The 22,500-nt window shown below is 46.9% G+C and overlaps 1 protein-coding gene across 1 annotated transcript in view; it reads right to left on the reverse strand.

Annotated features, from left to right (window-relative positions):
* Window positions 1-22,500, reverse strand: part of LOC135808245 (uncharacterized) — a 172,611-nt gene that overhangs the window by 103,008 nt on the left and 47,103 nt on the right. The window contains exons 31-41 of the mRNA XM_065321411.1: window positions 20,039-20,175; window positions 19,510-19,568; window positions 19,037-19,287; window positions 18,492-18,596; window positions 16,136-16,272; window positions 14,736-14,794; window positions 14,258-14,511; window positions 13,434-13,649; window positions 3,647-3,783; window positions 2,633-2,694; window positions 1,945-2,207 (exon numbers count right to left, since the gene is read on the reverse strand). Of these exons, the coding sequence (XP_065177483.1) occupies window positions 1,945-2,207; window positions 2,633-2,694; window positions 3,647-3,783; window positions 13,434-13,649; window positions 14,258-14,511; window positions 14,736-14,794; window positions 16,136-16,272; window positions 18,492-18,596; window positions 19,037-19,287; window positions 19,510-19,568; window positions 20,039-20,175 (1,680 nt within the window). The remainder of the gene's footprint in view (window positions 1-1,944; window positions 2,208-2,632; window positions 2,695-3,646; window positions 3,784-13,433; window positions 13,650-14,257; window positions 14,512-14,735; window positions 14,795-16,135; window positions 16,273-18,491; window positions 18,597-19,036; window positions 19,288-19,509; window positions 19,569-20,038; window positions 20,176-22,500) is intronic.

Genomic DNA, 22,500 nt, shown 5'->3' on the forward strand with positions numbered 1-22,500 from the left:
TACACAGGGTAACAGGCCATGAGATACAGAGGTATACTGTACAGCTACACTTAGTCTTTGCCAAGCTGCTGCATGAAGCAGTCAGACAATAATATCTCCTGAACAAACCCAAGGTAGGCACTGCCTTTAGCATACAGACACACCAGATCCCAGCAAAAGTGAACCAGTTTCTCTCTCCATCTCACAGTGGCTGCCGGCCCGGCAGGTCCACCGATGACGTGGTATGGACACACCGTTGGTTTGCTGCGAAGTGCCAACGACATCAGTGGATCATTAACATCCTGGGTATAGACATGTCAAAGGCGTTCGACAGCATCCGGCGTGACAAGCTAATGATGGTTTTGAAATCACCCCATGGACACGGATGAAGTACACCTCATCAGGTATCTTCTAGCAGACACGCACATGACAGTGCGGGTGGGTAGAGAGTGCTCCTCGGTGTTCACGTCAACGATCGGCACGCCCCAGGGTGATGCACTGTTCCCGGTTCTGTTTGTTGTGTACCTGGAAGCTGCACTGAGACAAGTCTATGTCCAGGCGCCAGAAAGAATTACGGCTGATACTCTCCTTCCTGTAGAACTCGCATACGCTGATGATGTCGACTTTGTTAGCACCTCAGCTCCGTGGTTACAGGATCTAGAGAAAGTCATCGTCGAAGTCCTCGCAGACTGGTTCCTGACAGCGAACCCCGATAAAACGGAACATACGATTCTCAGGCGTGACATGGACAGAGTGGGTGAAAAGTGGCGAATTTGCAGGAAGCTCGGATCATTGATCAGTGAGGATGTTGTGCGGCGCAAGCAGTTAGCAACTGCAGCATTTATGTTGTGCGGTGCAAGTAGTTAGCAACTGCAGCATTTCGCTCTATGTGGAGCTTATGGAAGCGTCGTACCCATGTCAGTGAGTGTCTACGACTCCGGCTGTACTCAGCATTTGTCCTGCCAGTTCTCCTGTATAACTCGGGAACAGGGGGCCTGACACCAACAGTATCTGTCCGTCTTGATGCCTTCCATCGTCAGCAGTTGAGATCTCTGCTTGGCATCCAATGGCCACAGAGAATCTCCAACAATGAAACGTATGAGAGAAGCGGGACAACAAAACTCAGCGCTTTGGTCAAAGAGTCAAGATGGCGCTTGTTCGGTCACATTTTGCAGCAAGCCACCACCATTCCAGCAGCAATGGCCATGCATCTCTATTTCACGGCTGAAGCCAATGGTGGATGGCGTGGTTGCCCTCGCACTACACTGCCAACTGCTCTTCATGCTGACATCATTCAGGCTGGACAAGGTAGCCTCTCAAATGTGTCAGACTTGGATCATCTGTGTGAAATCGCCAAGGATCGCCCTTTAATGGCAACAGCTCTGCAAGAGGATTTGCCAAGTGTAATATCTACAAGTAACACTGAGAAAAAATACCATTCATCAACGAAAAGATTCAACGTCAATGTCAATATCATCATATCGCTCCAATATCATCATGTTATCGGTAATGACTGAAACATTCAGGTGATGGCCAATGACTGAAATAATAGCATCTTTAATATAATAGCATCTTTAATATCACTCCAATATCATTTATCACTACTGAATGAATGAACAATCATTTTCTCGTCTCAGCCACCGGAATGCGAATTCCTGTCCATGTGTTTTAGCTAACATAGCAGGCAGAGTACATTACACCTTCACCATCCAAGCACATACGCTCCTCTTTGTTTTTTGTTTTTGTTTTTGTTCGACACCTCTGTTTGATACCATTTGATGCAGTGTCTCTTCCTCTTTTCAGCATAAGCGAAAGTGTGGATCATTGATCGACTCTAACGCGTACATGCAAACAATAATAAATAATACAGAAACACGGCCATACATGCATTAGCAGACGCCAGCAAGCACAGAGACACGTCCATAACCATGCTAATTAAGGAACAACACAAGACACATCACATACCGGCTTGGCAGTTTATAGAGACAAGATCGTCTGTGACGTATCTGCCGCTTGGCGTATGATAGCTTGGTGCGGTGCCTGCAGCATTGCCGCGGGCAAACAGTAGGTAATGTTCACCCTGGATACTCTTGTCGAGTTCGTCTGAACTCTGACATGGAATGCTGAAAGCAATCTCCAGCACTCCATTGGTGCGGCTGCCACTGCCGCTGCCAGGGATAACTTGACTGTCAGTGTCAACTCTCGGCGGACTGTATCCCGATGCCCAGCTACAAGAAACACACACAGGTATAATAACGTGTGTGAACACAGATGGGAATGTAATGGTGGAACAGTACAGAAATTATCACGGAGCAACATTGGCATTGGAATTTTATTTCAAAGATTCTTCAAAGGTGGATGCCTATCAAGGAAGTCTCATGATAATATTACTGTGTATCGTTGTGCAAACCATATAATAGACCCTAGTCCCTAGACCCTAGACGCTGGACCCTACACCCTGGACTGTGGACACTGGACCCTAGACCCTGGACTCTAGACCCTGGACCCTAGACCCTGGACTCTAGACCCTGGCCTCTAGACCCACCCTAGAGTGCTCATGGCACTCACAGAAAGCACCTCATTGACAGTGACATAAATCTCAAATTCCAATCAAGGAAACAAAGCAAGCATCTGAAAACGTCACCCTACTCACCGATCAGTCACAAGGACATTGTTATTATCAAGCAGGATACCAAGTATAACGTCAGAAATTTGCTGTAAAAGCAATAGAAAGAAAGACAGGCAGACAGACAGACAGGCAGGCAGACAGACAGGCATGCAGGCAGGCAGACAGACAGACAGACAGACAGACAGACAGACAGACAGACAGACAGACAGACAAGAGAGGAGCAAAGAATATAGCAAAACAGACATATTTAGATACTTCATACACACAGCTACAATTGTACGGACATGGACAAACACTCACACTCGCATGCAAGCACAAACACGCACACACACGCACACACACGCACACACACGCACACACACATACACACAGCATCTCATCCAGTGTAAGTCATCTACATAAGCAAACAGACTGGAGAAGTATTCTAACTTCAGGAACTGAGACAGTAGCTCAAGCACTGGAATATGTTACTAGTATACAAAAGAAATATTGATGGACTAAGACAATCCTGAATTATTTCCATGTTTCGGGTTGCCTTTCTGACCGTCTTTTCCCATGGGACCACAGAATATGTTAACCGGTAGCCTTGCAAGTACAACAGAAGCATCATTACTCCATTGCTTCTCTGCTCTCTACACTGCAGGTGCATTGTGGGACAATCTCCCCCGATACCCCTGTGCCTGCAAGACCCAGGTGCGGGCCTGGTGGGGTCCTGCCAGTGCTGGCTGACAGGCTGCAGAACAAATTGAAGAGCTACGCCATGACAGGTTTGGCCTGAATGCCTGCATATCTGGCCACACCGAGAATAAAGGAACTTGAGCGAATGACAGCATTCTAGCTGAGTAGAGCGACCTGAAACAACAAATTGATTCCGGACGGCCTAAGATGAAAAGAGTCACTGAAATATTTTGAGATGAAAGAAATCAAGTTTCATTTAATCTTAAGAACTAAGTATCTCCACTCATGAACAAAACTCTAACATCAGTAAATCTCACAATGGTTCTAAGCAAAATTCTCAAGACCTCTACCTCTTCTTACCATGCGACGATTATCAGATATTCCCACAGCCAGCCAAGAATTCTGTGACTCAGCCGTCCGCAGTACAAAGCGCACACTCTGCGTGTCCGGGTCCACAGTCCATGTGGCATTGATGGTTGGCCCGACAAACCTGCCAGCTGCGTTCCGCCAGGAACAGGATCAAACAAGAGAATGCACCACAGCAAGCACTCGAAACAGTGCCATAAACTCCAATCACAAAAAATGCCCGATGGAATTAAGATAATATTAACCCACATGCATGCACGCATACACACAATAAAACTTAAAACAACCAAAACATCAATATGCACATTTATCCAGACACGCTCTCACATACACACGCACGCATGTGCGTGCCAAACGTACAAAACGTGGACACATGTACACCAAACAGATAGAATACAAGGAAGTGGGGTTTGCCATAGTTTTTTTCTTCAATTTTGTCTGATAAATATTTACGAGACTTTGCATCGAGCGACACCGTGGATAACATTGAGCCAAGAATTATGCAATAAACCAGAAGAGATATCTCTTTACAAGTAGGCAAATAAATGCGTAGGTGCCCGGCAACAGCAATCGGGCGAGTCACAGCAATGTACGTATTGCAACTTCAATGATACACATACACGGTTGACCACCCATGCCTCCATTTTCGGCGGGTCAACCACATGGTGGCCCGGCAACTTCAAACGGGAACACACCGATACAACATACACAGTTGACCACACATGCCTCCATTATCGGCGGGTCAACCACATGGTGGCCCGGCAACTTCAAACGGGAACACACCGATACAATAGACACAGTTGACCACCCATGCCTCCATTATCGGCGGGTCAACCACATGGTGGCCCGGCAACTTCAAACGGGAACACACCGATACAATAGACACAGTTGACCACCCATGCCTCCATTTTCGGCGGGTCAACCACATGGTGGCCCGGCAACTTCAAACGGGAACACACCGATACAATAGACACAGTTGACCACCCATGCCTCCATTTTCGGCGGGTCAACCACATGGTGGCCCGGCAACTTCAAACGGGAACACACCGATACAACATACACAGTTGACCACCCATGCCTCAAACCGGCGGGTCAACCACACAACAACATACAGGTGTCACAACACTGAGACAGTACAACACAACACTGAGAGGCAAATGCATTTGACCCTCCCAAAAACCAGTGTTTACGACCAAGCATTTCTCACGGCATCGCTCATTAGCATAACTTCCTGCAAGTAACCATGGCAAACCCCTAAGTGATACCCACAGAGCCACACCGGCACAAGGACTGCACAACAAGCGGAAGGCACAACACTGTACAACACTACAAATGTACCTCACTTCTGTTCTCAACACCACATGGGCGTGGGCTGTTCCAGTCTTTGCTGCTAGCCATTGCACAGAGGGTATACCGGCTGCACGCCTGACATAGTGATCGGATGCTGCACTTCGCCAGCAGCCTGCACGGCATATGGCTGCTTCACAGACACTTGTACTCCGGTGAGCTATGAGTGTGGCCCCGCCAATGCGCACAGAATGGGAGCTCACCCGGTTGCAGTTGAGGATCCTAGTCGAGAAAACTCGGGAGAAGTAGCCGCCGTCGACGAACACAAACACTGGCCGTGAGCTGCCGGCAGTAGCGGTCAGGGACCGGAACTCGGCCATAGCCGAAACTGGGTACATCAGATTATGTGTGCGCAAATACCGGGCTTAAAGGTCTGAGTCGCTCATGAGATCATTGCTGGCAGCAATCAGAGCGGCGAGTTCAGCGGAGGAGTTGGCACCAGGCACTGGTTGGCTGTGGAAGCCAGTTCTCGGAAGCGAGTAATCACAATAGGTTCATGCTGCATCTCAGCGGCCCGTTGCCCCAAAAACGATTGTCCTTGATAGAAACCGCAGAAGCCAACATCAGAGGCATCCGTGAATAGCTCAAGGTCAGGGGACTTTGAAAACTCGACATCGTAGAAGAAGGATTGGCCATTCCAGTTTGCGGCAAAGGAGCGCGACCATTCGATGTCCAAGTGAGCTTTTGTGTTGATGTTGACTACTGACTGAAGAGACTGAGAGAGTTGTCCAGCTAAGATACAGGAGTTGACGGATGAAGGTCCTGCCAGGAGGAACCACCTTTGCGGCAAGGACAAGGTTCCGATCAGCGACAGCAGTTCCCGCGTTGTGTAGCTAGTGCGCGTGGACTACTCACTCAAAGCCGCTAGAAAGGCAAATAACTTCTTGTCAGGTAGCCGCATCACCTGGTCCTCGCTGTCGACTTCTATGCCAAGTACCGTCACCACTGTTGCTGGGCCGACCACCTTGCTGAGGTTGTTGAAGACCTGCGGAACCGTTGCTTTCAGTTGAACTCATTCCATTAACCATCAAGCACACGAACATAAGCACCTTGTTAAGTGCAGCGTACTGGTTCTTGTGCTGGCCTGCACAGCTATCAGGAATAGTTTTACCCAGAATGACTGGGTTGATGATTTCTCCCTGAGATAGGGTAATGCCACGTGCACAGCAGATGTGGTGCATAACGAACGCACAGTGGGCATAAAATCTTCATATCCACATCAAAGGCCACAAGCGTTTGACAACCACACCTGATACGTAGATGATCAACGATCGTCCCTGCACTCAACGTCGCTCCAGCAGTAGTAGCATGTTGCAAACCACCGTCGTACGTTGTCCATGTAAATGCCTCTGCTCCTTGTCTACTTCTTTGGCTAGATTTTTTGACAGGTAATCACAGCCATTTCTGAGTTGGCGTCAACGCCACTCGCCATGTCGAGGCCTAAATAACTGGTCCTCTGGCCTCTGCTTCGAGTAGTTCTTGCTTGGCCTCATGAACTCCAGGAAATTCACTACTGCGACCATGAGCTACTCTATCTGCCCACGCAACAAATAAATATTTCAACCAAGCGCGATCGATCGCTGTTTGAAGTTGTGAATTTTCAAGCGCTTCCAGCTCATACGAGTCAGCGCTTGTCTACGCAGACTAGCACAACTAATACTCTTGTACAGCTTGGCGGAGAGACAAAGGAGAAAACGGAGAAAACACAACCTTGAGTCACTTTGGCTAACTGGATGACAGAAATTGTTGACAAGGAAGTTGCTTTGCTGACACGAGGCAGGGCAAAGCGGCCACGCAAGATTTATTTTTTCATCCACCATTTTCGGAAAAAATATTTTTTATTCATGTGCCGCGTGACGAACCGTGACAAAACACGTGCATGCATGGGCTAACTTGGCTTTGCTGCTCAAAGCCGTCATATAATACAGTAAATGTACTGAGAAGACATGATCAAAGTGGTTTGCTTTAGTCCCTATAGAAAAGCTAAAAGCTTTGGTAGTGTAATACAGTAAAACCTGTAACTAAAGACCACCGTGACCACCGTGACCACCGTGCAGACCTTCGTGTAAGAAAAATCCAGGGGAGTGAACAATCACTCTCGTTATCCTCTCAAGGAGAGTGGTGGGAGAGCAGTCCCCCACCACCCCCCCCCCCCCCCCCCCCCCAAAAAATAGCTCGCCTTATCTATCCAAGGCGAGCACAATACGGGTCTTTCAACATCTTGCCATACGGTACCCCAATCGGATTCAATACCCTGCCAAATTCTTTCTGGACAATTACCGTACGCACTACAAATGGAAGCTGTTCGGACCACAACTTTAGTTTCCCTTCATCAATTTTGACAATGAATCTCAAGCATTCTGGAAAGCTATTGGCAAGAGGAACACACCAGTGGGATTTTCATCAGCTAGAGTGCTACTGCAGTGGCACTATACTATCTATCTATAGGGGGATAGCCCTGGGAAGACACGTGCAACGGGAAATTGAGGCAATTCGCAAGATCCATGGTATTTTTGTAGCATTCATCGTAGAGCGCTCCTTTCTTTTGTAGCTGACCGCTAAAGACCTGTGCCTGACGTCAAACAGGTCTATGCATGTCCGGACTAGGAGTCTAGGCCTGTCACCACTGGTCACGCAACAGAGGGAAATCCTTCATGTCAAAAATAATAATTATTATTATTATGATTGCGGAAGTGAAAATTTGCAACGGGACGTAAAATACCTTGCGAGTGCCGTAACTCCACTATTCGACCTCGGATCGACTTCAGATGTGTTGGAGCCGACAGCTGAGAACTTCCTAATGCGAATAGACATTTCGATTACTCAATTCCGTTCAGGGAAAGCCGAGTTACGAAATATTTGAGTGTGTGCAGAATGCACAATCATAGTGATGCGGATGCGCTCGAAGTTCTCAAGGCGCGCGACGAAAAGTGCGCCCAAAATGAAAATAAGGAGAGCGAAGGCGTGCGAGAGCGATCGCTCTCCTTTTACCAGATGGTCTGCCGTGACTAGCAACCAGCCTGGTACTACCGACCACCTCGCCAGGCACGAACGGTCCCACATTCAAAATGCACTGTGACTAGCGACTACCTGCTGAACGCAACCAGCGACCGCCTTTTCTTGTCCCAAAGACGATTTTTGACCCGTAACTAGCGACCGTGATGTAGGAAATCAATGTTGCTCGAAGTTCCTTCTTGACATTTTGCTGATTTTCCATGGTCCTGAAATGACTCTTTCGATACTTCAGCTGAACAAATGAACGCAGCTCATTTTGACTGTGGAGTCGGTGTGGTCTGCACTACGCCTGTCAAAATTTCAAGCGCTGTCAAGGATAAACATGATAGGAAACGTCTGATCGATGTTACTACTCGGAGGAGAAACGAGGACTGAGCGGCTCTGTCACCCCAGTCATATAAATGAATCGACGATGGCATCAAGGAATTCAGAAACAAAGCAGCACCTCAAGGTCATGATGCTGAAGGATCGCGTTCAAGCAATCGAGAAGTCACAACAAGGAAAGTCGGAACGACTGATCGCATGAACAAAAAATTTGAATCCCAGCGCAAAACGTAACTTCCACAAGGAACGTTTGACTCCTGGCTGCAGAAGTAGCAGCTGAATTTGATGTCTTCAAAAAAATTAATCTTCTCTCTGTCTCTCTCTCTCTGTCTCTCTCCATCTCTCCGTCTTTCTCTCCAAGTGTTGTTTGACCTGAAATAAGAATGGCATTGCGCAGGTCCTGGGGCAAATAGCTGCATTTTGACATACATATCATATACATAGTTTGGATGAGGAACTGACATGCCCTCTGACTCCTCTGGAGTCCTCTGACTCCTTTGGAACACCCTATGTCTCAATTGCTCCAACCAGTACCGTCTGTTTTTAGTGTAAGTTCGTTCAATGTTCGTGGTCTATCGTCCAACACGAAAAAGCAACTGCTGGCCGAGGACCTGCGTTGCTATAAAATTCAAATTTGTTCTCTGCAAGAAACGAAAATTCAAGACGGCTACGACGGAGTTCACGGCGACTACAGGATTGTGTGCCTCTCCTCGACTTGCCGATATTATGGAAACGGCTTTGCTATACACCACTCGCTCCTCGATAGAGTGTATCGAATCTGGAGCGAGTCGGATAGAGTTGCCGTTCTGCAAATTCGACTGTCAAAAAATAAACTATTGTCGCTCGTCAGCGTGTACGCGCCGACGTCGACTAGAGTTGCGCAGGACCAAGACTGCCTAGACGACTTCTACTCCTCACTCAACGCTGCAGTTGCCAAGGTAAAATCTTCATCTATCTTCCTCGTACTCGGTGACTTCAATGCCAAGCTCGGAACACAAAATAAATCACTCCATCAATGCATTGGGCGATACGGAAGACGACAGAATTACTCTGGCAAGGTCCTTGCTGACTATTGTGACTCGGCTTCCCTATTCGCCTGCAGCACAGCTTTTCAGCACCCAGCACGGCACTGCACAACATGGACAGGATGGAGAAAGAATAATTCAAGTGGCGGAGCCCCCATTCCCATCTATAATCAAATAGACTATATCTTGTGTTCCACTCGTCAGCGCCAGCTCTTCACAGATGCCAGATCTTACGCTGGAACCCTGCTGGACTCGGACCACCGATTGCTTGTGGCACGAATGAAGCTGGACCGGTTGCGTGGTGTGTGGGGCCCAATAGAGCACGCTAAGAAACAGCGAGTAGGCATGAAAATTGCTGTGGATAGGCTGTCCGATCCACGCATACGGAAGGAATATCAGTCCGCTCTGGAAAATGCTATTACCCAACACTGCAGCTGCAAGCCAGAAACAAAGCTAGCCCCTCAGGAGCTATGGGATCAGGTACATACGACTGTGATGGAAGTGGCCAGCGCTACCCTGGGAGCATCAACAAGACCGCCAAAAGGAAAATGGATACCTGACCCACAGCTGACGGCTATGGTTCAAGAAAAGCGGAAAATCCGGCTTCAACTGATGAATACCCCTGATGCAGCAGTAGCAGCACGTCTGAAACTCCACAAAAACCAGTTACCTCATCAAGTTCGCAGGCAAGCCAGAGACAATGCAAGCAGATTATTGGACGGTAAGGTGGCGGAAATTGAGAACCAGAAAGATGACGCGCGCATGTTCAAAGCTGTGCACCTGCTCCAACGAAAGAAACAACAACCCATCACGATAAATGATGCCAAAGGACGACGGCTTTTGAACTCTCAAGACATAGTTGGCGGAATCACGAGTCATTTCCAAGAAATGTTCACTCAGCCTAACACTACCATCCAAACAAAAAATACAGAAAAATTTGCAAAAGAAATCACACAGCAGGAAATCACATCAGCAGCAAGGCGCCTTAACAACGGCCGTGCGACCGGGCCAGACAACATGGCAGGCGAACTTATCAAGTACGGGCCTGCCCCTCTTCACCATGCTCTAGCTCGGATATACAATGCAGCTATTTCCAACAATGAGCCACTCTGTATTGGCGACGGGACTCTTATCCCGCTACAAAAACCTGGCAAGGCCAGGGGGCCCCCATCAAACCTGCGACCAGTAGTACTGTTGACGGTGTTGCGCAAGGTGTTGTCACTTGTGGCATTGTCCCGCGTAAGCAGAAAAATACATAAATACTTATCTCCCACCCAGAGCGGTTTCAGGCCTAACAGAAGCACCTCGGACGTAATATGGTCCTACCGTTGGGCTATAGCCCGATGCCAACGCCTACAACAGAAGTATGACATTATCGGTATCGACATGTCGAAAGCATTCGATACCATCTCGCGTCCGAAACTGATCGATGTTCTTGCGTCATTCCTTGACAACGACGACGTTACACTGATTTCATATCTTCTGCAGCACACCACCTTGCAGGTTCGATTGCCGGGAACGGATGGCATTAAGTTCAAAACCGACAGAGGCACCCCACAGGGGGACTCATTATCTCCTGTGCTATTCATCGTATATCTAGAAGCAGCCCTGCGGGACGTGCGAAATATCTTACCGATCCGGCCACAACTCGACATCAACCTGCACCTCCCAACTGACACATCATATGCTGATGATGTTGACTTTCTGTCATTTAGGGGAACTGACCTCCAATCATGCCTCCCTGTTATTGGGGACACCTTAAAGCAATGGGATTTGACAGTTAACTCCGCCAAGACAGAATTCACCCATATCGAGAGGTTCAGCGACTGCATTGCAGAAGAATGGAGGCTGACCCGGAAGCTGGGATCGCTACTGGGTGACAGGGAAGATGTATCTCGGCGTATGCAGCTGGCCACAGGTGCGTTTCAACGGCTTTGGGCACTGTGGGTGAGAGGCTCGCAGGTGAGAGAGAACAGACGTGTCAAGCTATACAATGCATTTATCACACCAATACTCCTGTACAATTGCTCAACATGGGGAGTACCAAGCAATGTCATCAAGCGATTGGAAGCATTCCACAGACGTCAATTGAGAACAGTCGTCGGGATCAAGTACCCTCAAGTCATCAAAAATAGCGAGCTGTATAAACGCACCAACTCCCAGCCCCTTGGGGAAACCATTGTGAGAGCGAGGTGGCGGCTCTTTGGCCATGTCCTGAGACTAAACGACGATGTACCAGCACGCGTTATGATGGCAGCATACTTCGAAAACCCAAGTTCCGCTGCCACCTGGCGGGGCCGGCCACGTACCACTCTGCCACTGAGTCTGCACCAGGACCTGCAGCGTATCGGGGGTCGCTCAAGAAACGCGAGGAACTTGAGAACCTCCATGCCATCTCCCAGTCACGACAAGACTGGAAAGACCTATGCAGCAATGTGATAAAAGCATACATCAAAGCCTAATACTGCTTCCACCTGTGGCGGCTGCATGGCCGTACGGTGTACCATAACATAACTCATTGACTAACATATTTTGTGAAAATATTATCCTGTAAAAGAATAGGAATGTAAACAATATACCTGTGAAAACACAACCTTGAATGCTACTAACACAACCTGTGACTACAATAATCATGAGATCAACCCCAAAACATTTCTTGCAGTTTACTTTCGTAGAGTTTGCAACTTTGTGTTCCTCAACACAACTTGCAGCTTTCTTCAAAAATATCCTCAACCTTGGTTCAGAGGGTACCAGGTTCAAGTCCTGCTTGGAAGCGGAAGGATTTTTTCCAGCCGTGCTGCGACCCACAGTTAATTGGGAACTCGTGGCCTGGCACGAGGAAAACATGGATGCAGTGAATGGGATTTTCGGTCTTTGACCACTTGCTGGTGAGCTGATCTACTCACCTCCCACCGCTTTAGGAGCTGCATCTGCGCCTTGATCCTTGAAGGGTGGTGGCGTTCCTACGGATGCGGAAAACCCGGCTTCCAGCCGAGTCTCACGCGAACCGTGAAATTAATAATTTGGTTCTGTCCTAGATCGTGTATACATACATTCATTGTTACGTCTCATCATTATGGAGCAGCTTATGCGAAGGCTAGCCAAGCTTGCTTGGCGATGCCAACGCGGAAAAGCCTATAATAATAATAATAATAATATCATATACATGTAGGTGGGATCCATATGAGAGGCGACCCCAGGGGTGGTTGTTCACTTCGACCAGCTTCTCGGCGATCTCTTCTGCGACTCTGATCTTGATTCGTCGGTCGCCACATCGTGAACGACTGCGAGAGAGATCAGTAAACTGGACGAAGCAATGCTGGTGCTGCTGCTTGAGTTTCTGGATGACACATTTGCTAAAATTCTGCCCAGGAAACAGCGACTGCAGCGATTTCAATCCGCCAGGAGGCAATCAAGAACGATCGCCCAGGAGGTTCTTGAGCTCCGTGACAATTCTCCATCGCATTGGGGTTTTGATATCAGCACCAGGCCGTCTCTGTGTTGCGCGTGAAGCAACAGGAGTCCTCAGATGACGAAATTTGGACGCGAAACGCTTTAGTCATCTAGGATTCTGAGGCGCTGCCTCCTTTGGAGTTCGAGCCATTCCTTCTTCAACATCACAAATCGACAACTGAAAGACAGTGTTATATAGCTGTAAAGTATATTCCGTCCTGAGATTATTGAATTTTTTTGGTAGATGTTCAAAGCGAAGCGCACATTTTAATAAGTCGGACCAAGTAAATGTATTTACAATTTATCTGAATAGCATTTCCATCAACTGATTCAGGACTATGATGACAAAGCAAAAGCATTATCTAAGCCACCAACCACAAAAACAGTTTACTGTAAAACCCGGAAAGTCTAACGAGTCACAAAGTCTAACGTTTTAACAACCAATTTTTTTTCTTTATTTAAAGAAACGTTAAGGCGACATGTTTGTGTAAAGATGCGCATACAGATGGATGGCCAGGTAGCCATTGTTAAACTTTCTGCACGTTATCATGCCAAAATTACAAAAAACGTTAAACTTTCCGGTTTTACAGTAGTCACAAGATGAGTGAGTAACTCACTTGTTTGTGCACTGCTTGTTTCCGTCAACATGCTGGTTGTCGGAAGAGCTGCTGGAGTGGTTGTTGGTGGGCGTGGTGGAGTAGTTGTCGGAAGAGCTGCTGGAGTGGTTGTTGGTGGGCGTGGTGGAGTAGTTGTCGGAAGAGCTGCTGGAGTGGTTGTTGGTGGGCGTGGTGGAATAGTTGTCGGAAGAGCTGCTGGAGTGGTTGTTGGTGGAGCTGCATCCAAGTACATACACAAAAGTCAAGCAAGAAGTTCACAGTCTTCAACCAGTCACATTCACGTGCTGTAAAGTCGAACTGCAACTCTCTGTCTCTCTGTCTGTCTGTCTGTCTGTCTGTCTGTCTGTCTGTCTGTCTGTCTGTCTGTCTGTCTGTCTGTCTGTCTGTCTCTCTCTCTCTGTCTCTCTCGCTCTCTCTGTCTCTCTCTCTCTGTCTCTCTCTCTCTGTCTCTCTGTCTCTCTCTGTGTCTGTCTCTCTCTCTCTGTCTCTGTCTCTGTCTCTCTCTCTCTGTCTGTCTCTCTCTCTCTCTCTGTCTCTGTCTGTCTCTGTCTGTCTCTGTCTCTGTCTCTGTCTCTCTCTCTCTTTCTTTCTCTGTCTCTGTCTCTGTTTGTCTCTGTCTGTCTCCGTCTCTGTCTGTCTCCGTCTGTCTCTGTCTGTCTCTGTCTGTCTCTGTCCGTCCGTCCGTCCGTCTGTCTCTGTCTGTCTCTGTCCGTCCGTCCGTCCGTCCGTCTGTCTGTCTCTCTGTCTGTTTCTCTCATGCACATAACAAACCAGTCATGACAAGTAACCAATCAAGACTTGAACGATAGCATGATAAATCTTACCCAAGCAATCAATGTTAATCCGCTCCTCTGTGGCAACTCCCCTTCTGTAACCATGATACAATGGCTGACCATCGAAGAGGTTGCCGGACGCAAACAGAAAGTAATGATCACCATGGATGGCAATGTCCGATGTGTCCGAACTCTGACACGGTATAGAGAATGAGATCTCTACAATGTTGCCAATGCGACGGCCAGTTGGAGCAATCACCTGACTGCTAGCATCAACCTCTGGTCTAGTGAAAGCATTCGCAAATCTACAACGATGCAGTTGTGACAGGAAGAAGAGAAGGATGATGTAATCTTGAAGTTCACACAATCATTCACACCAAACCAACACATTGGATCAATAACACAATGCTATATACTTGATGGGTAAAGCTCACATTTCTAGGCAACACTATTGCTGATGTACAGACTGATGTTGTCAATCGTCCTGGAGTATGCCGTCAACATCAGCTGGGGCTTTTTATAGACTTACCGATCTTGTACTTGGACACCAGACTCAGTGAGGTAGCCTGTAATTATGTCACTATTGATCTGTACAAAAAATAGCATATGAAGCACACACAGGCAGACAGTCAGGCTCTCTTCTCTACATAACAATGCCTTCTGACATCAATGAATCATTTCTTCTGAAAAAGTCCAGTAACGTTAAAATTAATTATGTAACAAGGTCTGTCTCCTTAGGCCGCGGTCACACCAAACAAGCCGTTTTCAGCTTGCGCTGAAAGTGGCTTGTGCTGAATGAAGCGGTTGGTCGCATCAACCCATGTGATCCGCTGAATTTTTTTGCATGCTGTAGAGGTTTTTTCTTCGCGTCCATATTTGAATTTGATGTTTTTGAATTTTTAAATTAATTTTTATTTTCTGTTGAACATGGCAATCAGCAGAGTGTTGGTACTGTACTGTAAGCTTCATTGGAATCAGTGTGCTTGTTTGAAAGATTGAGGGGAGGGGGGGGGGGGGGTTGAGCTTGTAGTGCAGCCAGGTATCCTGAAACTAGACTCCGCGCCGTTGTCTGCAACTTGCTCTGCACCGACATCCTGGTTCGCATGCTTCTATCGCATAATAGTTTCCCTTGTCTGACGCTGACAAACCAAATCGTACCTCGTAGAAAGCGCACAAGGAAAGATGAGGACAATAACAGACAGCAGGCAATGAGAGAAGTTGGACCAACAACGAAACAAACCGGAATATTTCAGAACACGATGCATCCATGGCAAGATGTGCTTTGGATTTGCACGATTTTTTGTTTTTTCCGCCGCTGCGCCAGAATGGCTGAAAGTGGCTGAATCCATTCAGCGCTCCATTCAGCGCTTTGAAAACGGCTGAAGCCCTGAAGCCGAAAATTCAGCCGTTTCTGTAGCAACGATGACGTGAAAAAGGCGCTTTTTCCGCTGAATGGCTGAATCGCGCTTGGTGTGACCGCGGCCTTACGGAAAGTTCAAATCACCCTCTTTTGTCCATGCTTGGTGTGACCGCTGCCTTACGGAAAGTTCAAATCACCCTCTTTTGTCCATGCACAGAGAGACTAACAGGCAGATACCACATTTACGCACACATGCTCACATGCTCACATGCTCACACACACGCATGCTCACACACACGCACGCTCACTCCTCCTACCCCCCCCCCCCCCCCCCCTCTCTCTCTCTCTCTCTCTCTCTCTGTCATACGCACACGCAAATATTCACATTTATTACTGGCTCAGTATCAGAGTTAAAATTTTGCAAGTATTTTCATTTGTACTTTCTAATTGCCAAAATAATATTGGTCACGACGACGTCTCCAGGAGAACACCCACGAGCCCCTAAACAACGATGATTCGTGACAAATAGAGATACACAAATCCATAGTGTCAAAACTGCACACACTAACCATCCTCCGATCATCAGATATTCCAAATCCAACGTAGTCACTATCACTGGTACGTATGGTGAACCTGACTTCTTCCTTGCTGCGGTCTACATCCCAGGCTGCCTCTACGAAGTCACTCGTGAACATCGGCGTGAAACCTGCAATGAAAACACGCGAAAACTGGTCACGGATATGGAGTGAACTTTGACTCCATTGACAAGCACAAATATCAAAGAAGTGGTTCAACAATGATCTTATCACTCACTACAGTCCAAAGATGGGCCCTGACTGTGGCAAGCTACCGTATTTGGCAATTTTTCATAATTTTATCATACACGGTGCAGTGCCGCGAAATTTGAAATGCGAAAAGGGTCCGAAAAAGGTACCTCAACTGGGGTTTGTACCGCACAATGTACTGTTGCAAGTGGAGTGAAATGGCCTGGATTTTCATGGTTTTTTCCCAATTCAGTGCTTTTGGGGCAAAACCTGGCCGAAATCCTATTTTTGTCACCGCTTGATTTTTGAAGAAATAGACTTGAGAAACATAATTGGAAGAGGATTTCTTTGGGGATCGCAGAAAAATTGTTAAAAAAACTCAAAGTTTGACCCATTTATGGCCAAAAGCTAGAAATCCTTCTTTTTGTGAATGGACTGTAGTTGCAGTGTACTGTTGAGCCAGGACACCACATCTCAAGTCAATGCTCAGTACTGGGCAACAGCAGCTAATGCAAGCATTCTGAGTAGCAATAAATGCTTGTTTTAGTAAACTAGCAATACAAAGCAGCATATCTGCAGTAAACCGGCATAATGGATGCTTTGAAGGTTTGATGCCATCCAACAGTCGAGCGGAAACTGGTCACATTCACAGTCCGCGGCTGGTCATGACCAAGTCGTGGTGACTCCCCTGTTGTCTGAATGTCCCAACCACAGCTGGCCGTAGCTGGCACTGCTGCGCTGCATACAGTATACTGGTGGATCTACATGGCACGTTTGTCCATGTAGGCGAACATCTCGTTACACTGCCGTGTTGTTGCACGAGTCACAAATGCTACGTGTTGCGAGCGCCGAAGCTCCAGTAGTCAGCTTCCGCTGCAGCAGCTAATACACCGCTTTCTAGGTTCTACTTCTTGCAGAGCTGCAAGCTTCAGCGCGTGTTCCTCCTTTCAAGACAACTTAATCTAGTCACCTTAGTTCTCTTCTTCCTTCCACTGTAGTCCAGACGCTCGATTGTTAAACAAAGTTGATCTGATTGATGTCCGCCCAAACTAACCGATGGCTGCTCCTTGGATAGCAAATGTGTGTGTCGATGGTGTTTCCATGATTTAGCGGTATCAGCCAGGTGAAGATGATGCCAGAGGCAGTTCTGATGGTGACCAGTCATAAATGGTTGGAAACGAGTCGGACCCACACCAATCGATAACACTAAAGCAGGAAATTTTCGCCAAAAGCGAACGGAGCTTGTATCGCCCCCAAGATCATTTGAGTGGACCTCAAGAACCAACCCAAACAAGGACAAGAGTGAATAAAGGATAATCTATGGAGGTTGTGCACATCAGCCATTACCCCAGAACTGCTGAGTTCCCTCAAGACTTTCTGACCATCTCTGCTGGAAAGTTGTTTTGTGAAGTATGTCACATCGTAATGATGTCACATCGTAATGATGTCACATCGTAATGATGTCACATCGTAATGATGTCACATCGTAATGATGCCAAACAAACAGAAGAAGTACAGTAAAGACCATATAGCTTCGGAGCAACATGGCCGCTCAAAGCAGCAGAAAGAGAAAGCTAAGGTCCATCAAACGACTCTATCCGTCTCATGGAAGCAGTACCAGGAGAGGAATTGTGAACAGCTAAAAATGCACAAGCCTCATCAACGCCATGGATGACACCACTATTCAGCATCGTGCCAATGTTGTGGAGCCAATGCTAAAAAAATGGAATCGTGCTAAAAAACGTTGGCCTTAAGCGAAGGTCCCTGGTTCGAGTCCTGGTGGTGACAGTCAATTTTTTCTCCAGACTTTTCCCTTTTCCATTCCCTCAACCAGTGAATATTTAGTGCTAACAAAAGTTGACCACATGCGACCATTGCTGGACGCAAACAATGCAATATGGACATACAGTGGCCACGTAGCACAAATTATTCCATTCCTGCGGGAGAAAGAACAAGCTAAGGAGAAGGAGGAGGTCAATGCCAGTCATACCGTGGATGTGTGATACGAGCATGCGTGACACGTGACTCTCGAATCCTGTCTTTTCAGTCTTCTTGTTCGCCCCTTTGGTTGCAGTCACTGTTTTCCGTCACGTCTTAGCTCGAGTCCCAATGTAACTTAGTATGTGAATAATAGCAATATGTGAAGCAAACAAATACTTGCCCTCTGCTGGTGGTGGAGTGGTTGTTGGAAGAGCTGCTGGAGTGGTTGTTGGAAGAGCTGCTGGTGTGGTTGCCGGTGGAGGTGCTGGGGTACTTGCCCTTTGAGCTGTACCCACATACATGCACAAAAGTCAGGCAAGAATTGCACAGTCTTAAGACGTCCAGGTTTAGCTGCCGTAATTCATGATATGTACACATGCACATACCGTATGTCCGCACCTTCAAAGCCATGGCGGAATGTTTGATATGTGTTATTACAATGAGTAGTAGGCAACGAGCGGGTTCTACCACAGGGGGCGCCCTGCCCCAACAAATGTACACAATACATATTTTCAATAACACCCCATTTTTGGGGGGCAGGGCGCCCCCTGTGGTAGAACCCGCTCGTTGCCTACTACTAATGAGTCGCAAATTTAACGATTGTCAAAAAATCAAGAGGTTAACAAGAAGACATATTCACAATCTTGTAGTCTGCACGCATATCCGTACAATAAAACATGAGGCAAAATAATCTGACCAGAACTTACTATAACGAAGAAATCTTACCCACGCAATCAATGCTAATCCGCTCCTCTGTGGCTATTCTCCTGGAGCCATGATACAATGGCCGGCCGAAGGATAGCTTGCCGGACGCAAACAGAAAGTAATGATCACCATGGATGGCAATGTCCGATGTGTCCGAACTCTGACACGGTATAGAGAATGAGATCTCTACAATGTTGCCAATGCGACGGCCAGTTGGAGCAATCACCTGACTGCTAGCATCGATCCGTGGTTCAGTGTAAGCTGCTGAATATCTACAAAGATGTAGTTGTGACAGGAATAGAGTAGTCTTGAAATACACACAATCATTCACACCAAACCAACACAAATGATCAGTAACGCAATGGTGTACAATGGATGGCTGTAGCTCACTTTTTTCAGGCAATATTAAACTAGTAATGGAGATGTACAAACTGATGTTGTCAATTGTCCTCGAGTTCACCATCAATATCAGCTGGAGCTTCGTGCAGACTTACCGATCGTGTACTTGGACACCAGACTCAGTGAGGAAGCCTGTAATTATGTCACTATTCCTCTGTCCATAAAACAGCATGAGAAACACACACACACAGGCTCTTCTCTTCTTCTACTAATTGTCAAATACGTGTCATGTGGGTCGCTCCACAAGAGGGTCAACGCCCACGAGCCTCCAAGAAATGATGTTTTGTGATAAATAGAGCTTAACATATTATCCATTTGGTTAGAGCATTGCTGGCCTCAAGCCAAGGTCCCTGGTTCGAGTCCTGGTGGTGAGATTCATTTTTTTCTTCTTCAGACTTTTCCCTTTTCCATTCCCTCAACTAATGAAAAGAATTATCAATATCGTCTACGGAAGTGACCTCGCAGTGGTGATGGTTGTGTACAGGAGGGTCTAGTCGGCTAAAGAGCGCAGTGTAATGGGGCAGGTGACTCAACATTTTCTTCATGGCCGAGAGCTCTGTCGCAACCTGGAATAATGAATAGACAAATTCATAATTTCAAATTGTAACAACTGCACACACTAACCATCCTCCGATCATCAGATATTCCAAATGCTACGTAGTCACTATCACTGGTACGTATGGTGAACCTGACTTCTTCCTTGCTTCGGTCTACGTCCCAGGCTGCCTCTACAAAGTCACTCGTGAACATCGGCGTGAAACCTGCAATGAAAACACGCGAAAACTGGTCACGGATATGGAGTGAACTTTGACTCCATTGACAAGCACAAATATCAAAGAGGCGGTTCAACAATGATCTTATCACTCACTACAGTCCAAAGATGGGCCCTGGCTGTGGCAAGCTACCGTATTTGGCAATTTTTCATAATTTTATCATACACGGTGCAGTGCCGCGAAATTTGAAATGCGAAAAGGGTCCGAAAAAGGTACCTCAACTGGGGTTTGTACCGCACAATGTACTGTTGCAAGTGGAGTGAAATGGCCTGGATTTTCATGGTTTTTTCCCAATTCAGTGCTTTCGGGGCAAAACCTGGTCGAAATCTTATTTTTGTTACCGCTTGCTTTTTGAAGAAATAGACTTGAGAAACATAATTGGAAGAGGATTCCTTTGGGGATCGCAGAAAAATTGTTAAAAAAACTCAAAGTTTGACCCATTTATGGCCAAAAGCTAGAAGTCCTTCTTTTTGTGAATGGACTGTAGTTGCAGTGAACTGTTGAGCCAGGACACCACATCTCAAGTCAATGCTCAGTACTGGGCAACAGCAGCTAATGCAAGCATTCTGAGTAGCAATAAATGCTTGTTTTAGTAAACTAGCAATACAAAGCAGCATATCTGCAGTAAACCGGCATAATGGATGCTTTGAAGGTTTGATGCCATCCAACAGTCGAGCGGAAACTGGTCACATTCACAGTCCGCGGCTGATCCGTTGTTGTGTGGAGTGAATGTTGAACTGCATTTTGACATACATATCATATACATGTAGTGGGAGAGAGGCGACCCCAGGGGCGGTTGTTTACTTCGACCAGCTTCTCGGCGATCTCTTCTGCGACTCTGATCTTGATTCGTCAGTCGCCACATCGTGAACGACTGCGAGAGAGATCAGTAAACTGGACGAAGCGATGCTGGTGCTGATGCACGAGTTTCTGGATGACGCATTTGCTAAAATTCTGCCCAGGAAACAGCGACTGCAGCGATTTCAATCCGCCAGAAGGCAATCAAGAACGATCGCCCAGGAGTTTCTTGAGCTCCGTGACAATTCTCCATCGTATTGGGGTTTTGATATCAGCACCAGGCCGTCTCTGTGTTGCGCGTGAAGCAACAGGAGTCCTCAGATGCCGAAATTTGGACGCGAAACGCTTTAGTCGTCTAGGATTCTGAGGCGCTGCCTCCTTTGGAGTTCGAGCCATTCCTTCTTCAACATCACAAATCGACAACTGAACGACAGTGTTAGGTAGCTGTAAAGTATATTCCGTCCTGAGATTATTGAATTTTTTTGGTAGATGTTCAAAGCGAAGCGCACATTTTAATAAGTCGGACCAAGTAAATGTATTTACAATTTATCTGAATAGCATTTCCATCAACTGATTCAGGACTATGATGACAGAGCAAAAGCATTATCTACAAAAACAGTTTTCTGTCAAACCCGGAAAATCTAACGAGTCACAAAGTCTAACGTTTTAACAACCAATTTTTTCGTTATTTAAAGAAACGTTAAGAGAGCATGTCTGAGAATACCAAAGTATGTGTGCAAGTGGATCTCTCCGATTTCGCTCAAAATTTGCAGGTAGGTTCCCTTTGGGGTGTGGATCGATTATGCAAAGCCCTTGAAAAAGTTTCTGAAGGGAACCTTGAAATTTGCATACCCCTCAAAAATGGCCGAAATATCACATTATTTATGGGTCTAGAAACGAGTCACGCCACAGCGTATACGAACAAGCTATGAACAAAACTCCATCAAGCCAACATTGCCTCACCTTAGAAGAGTTCCTGGAGCAGTACCGCTTAGCCACGCCAGCATCCCAGAAGACGAGGTCCATCACCCCCTGACGCCACAAATGATCGTCTTGAAAATAGCCAATTTACAAGCGCTGGCAAAACAGCCAGCTACGTCCTCAATTGGCCAGAACTATACACCGGCAGATAGTAGAACACCTCTTCTAGCGCTGAGGACATGTCCCCCATCTTCCTTTTGGGGTTTTCTTGAAATAAACATTTTTGAATTTTTCCACTCGACCATGCTGAAATACGGCCAAAGTCATACCTGCGCAGGAAAGCTCGCCACTCCGCGACGTCTCCTCAGCAATTTCTACTCCAACAATACTCCCAAGGCCGCAGAACAACGTGTAGTGTTGACTCTGACAAGGAAAAGCAGCGGTGATCACTTGTCACTCCAAACGACAAGCTTCTCCTTGCGCCACCAATAATTTTTTGTGCGACTGTTGCTGCAAAAGTGACTGAAGGCCTGAGCGCAGTTTTTGAATTTTATTGCAAGATGCACGGTGAAATCACGTGCCTTGTGACGCAAG

The sequence above is a fragment of the Sycon ciliatum genome, chromosome 2 (assembly GCF_964019385.1).
Source record: "Sycon ciliatum chromosome 2, ocSycCili1.1, whole genome shotgun sequence".
Classification (NCBI taxonomy): Eukaryota; Metazoa; Porifera; class Calcarea; order Leucosolenida; family Sycettidae; genus Sycon; species Sycon ciliatum.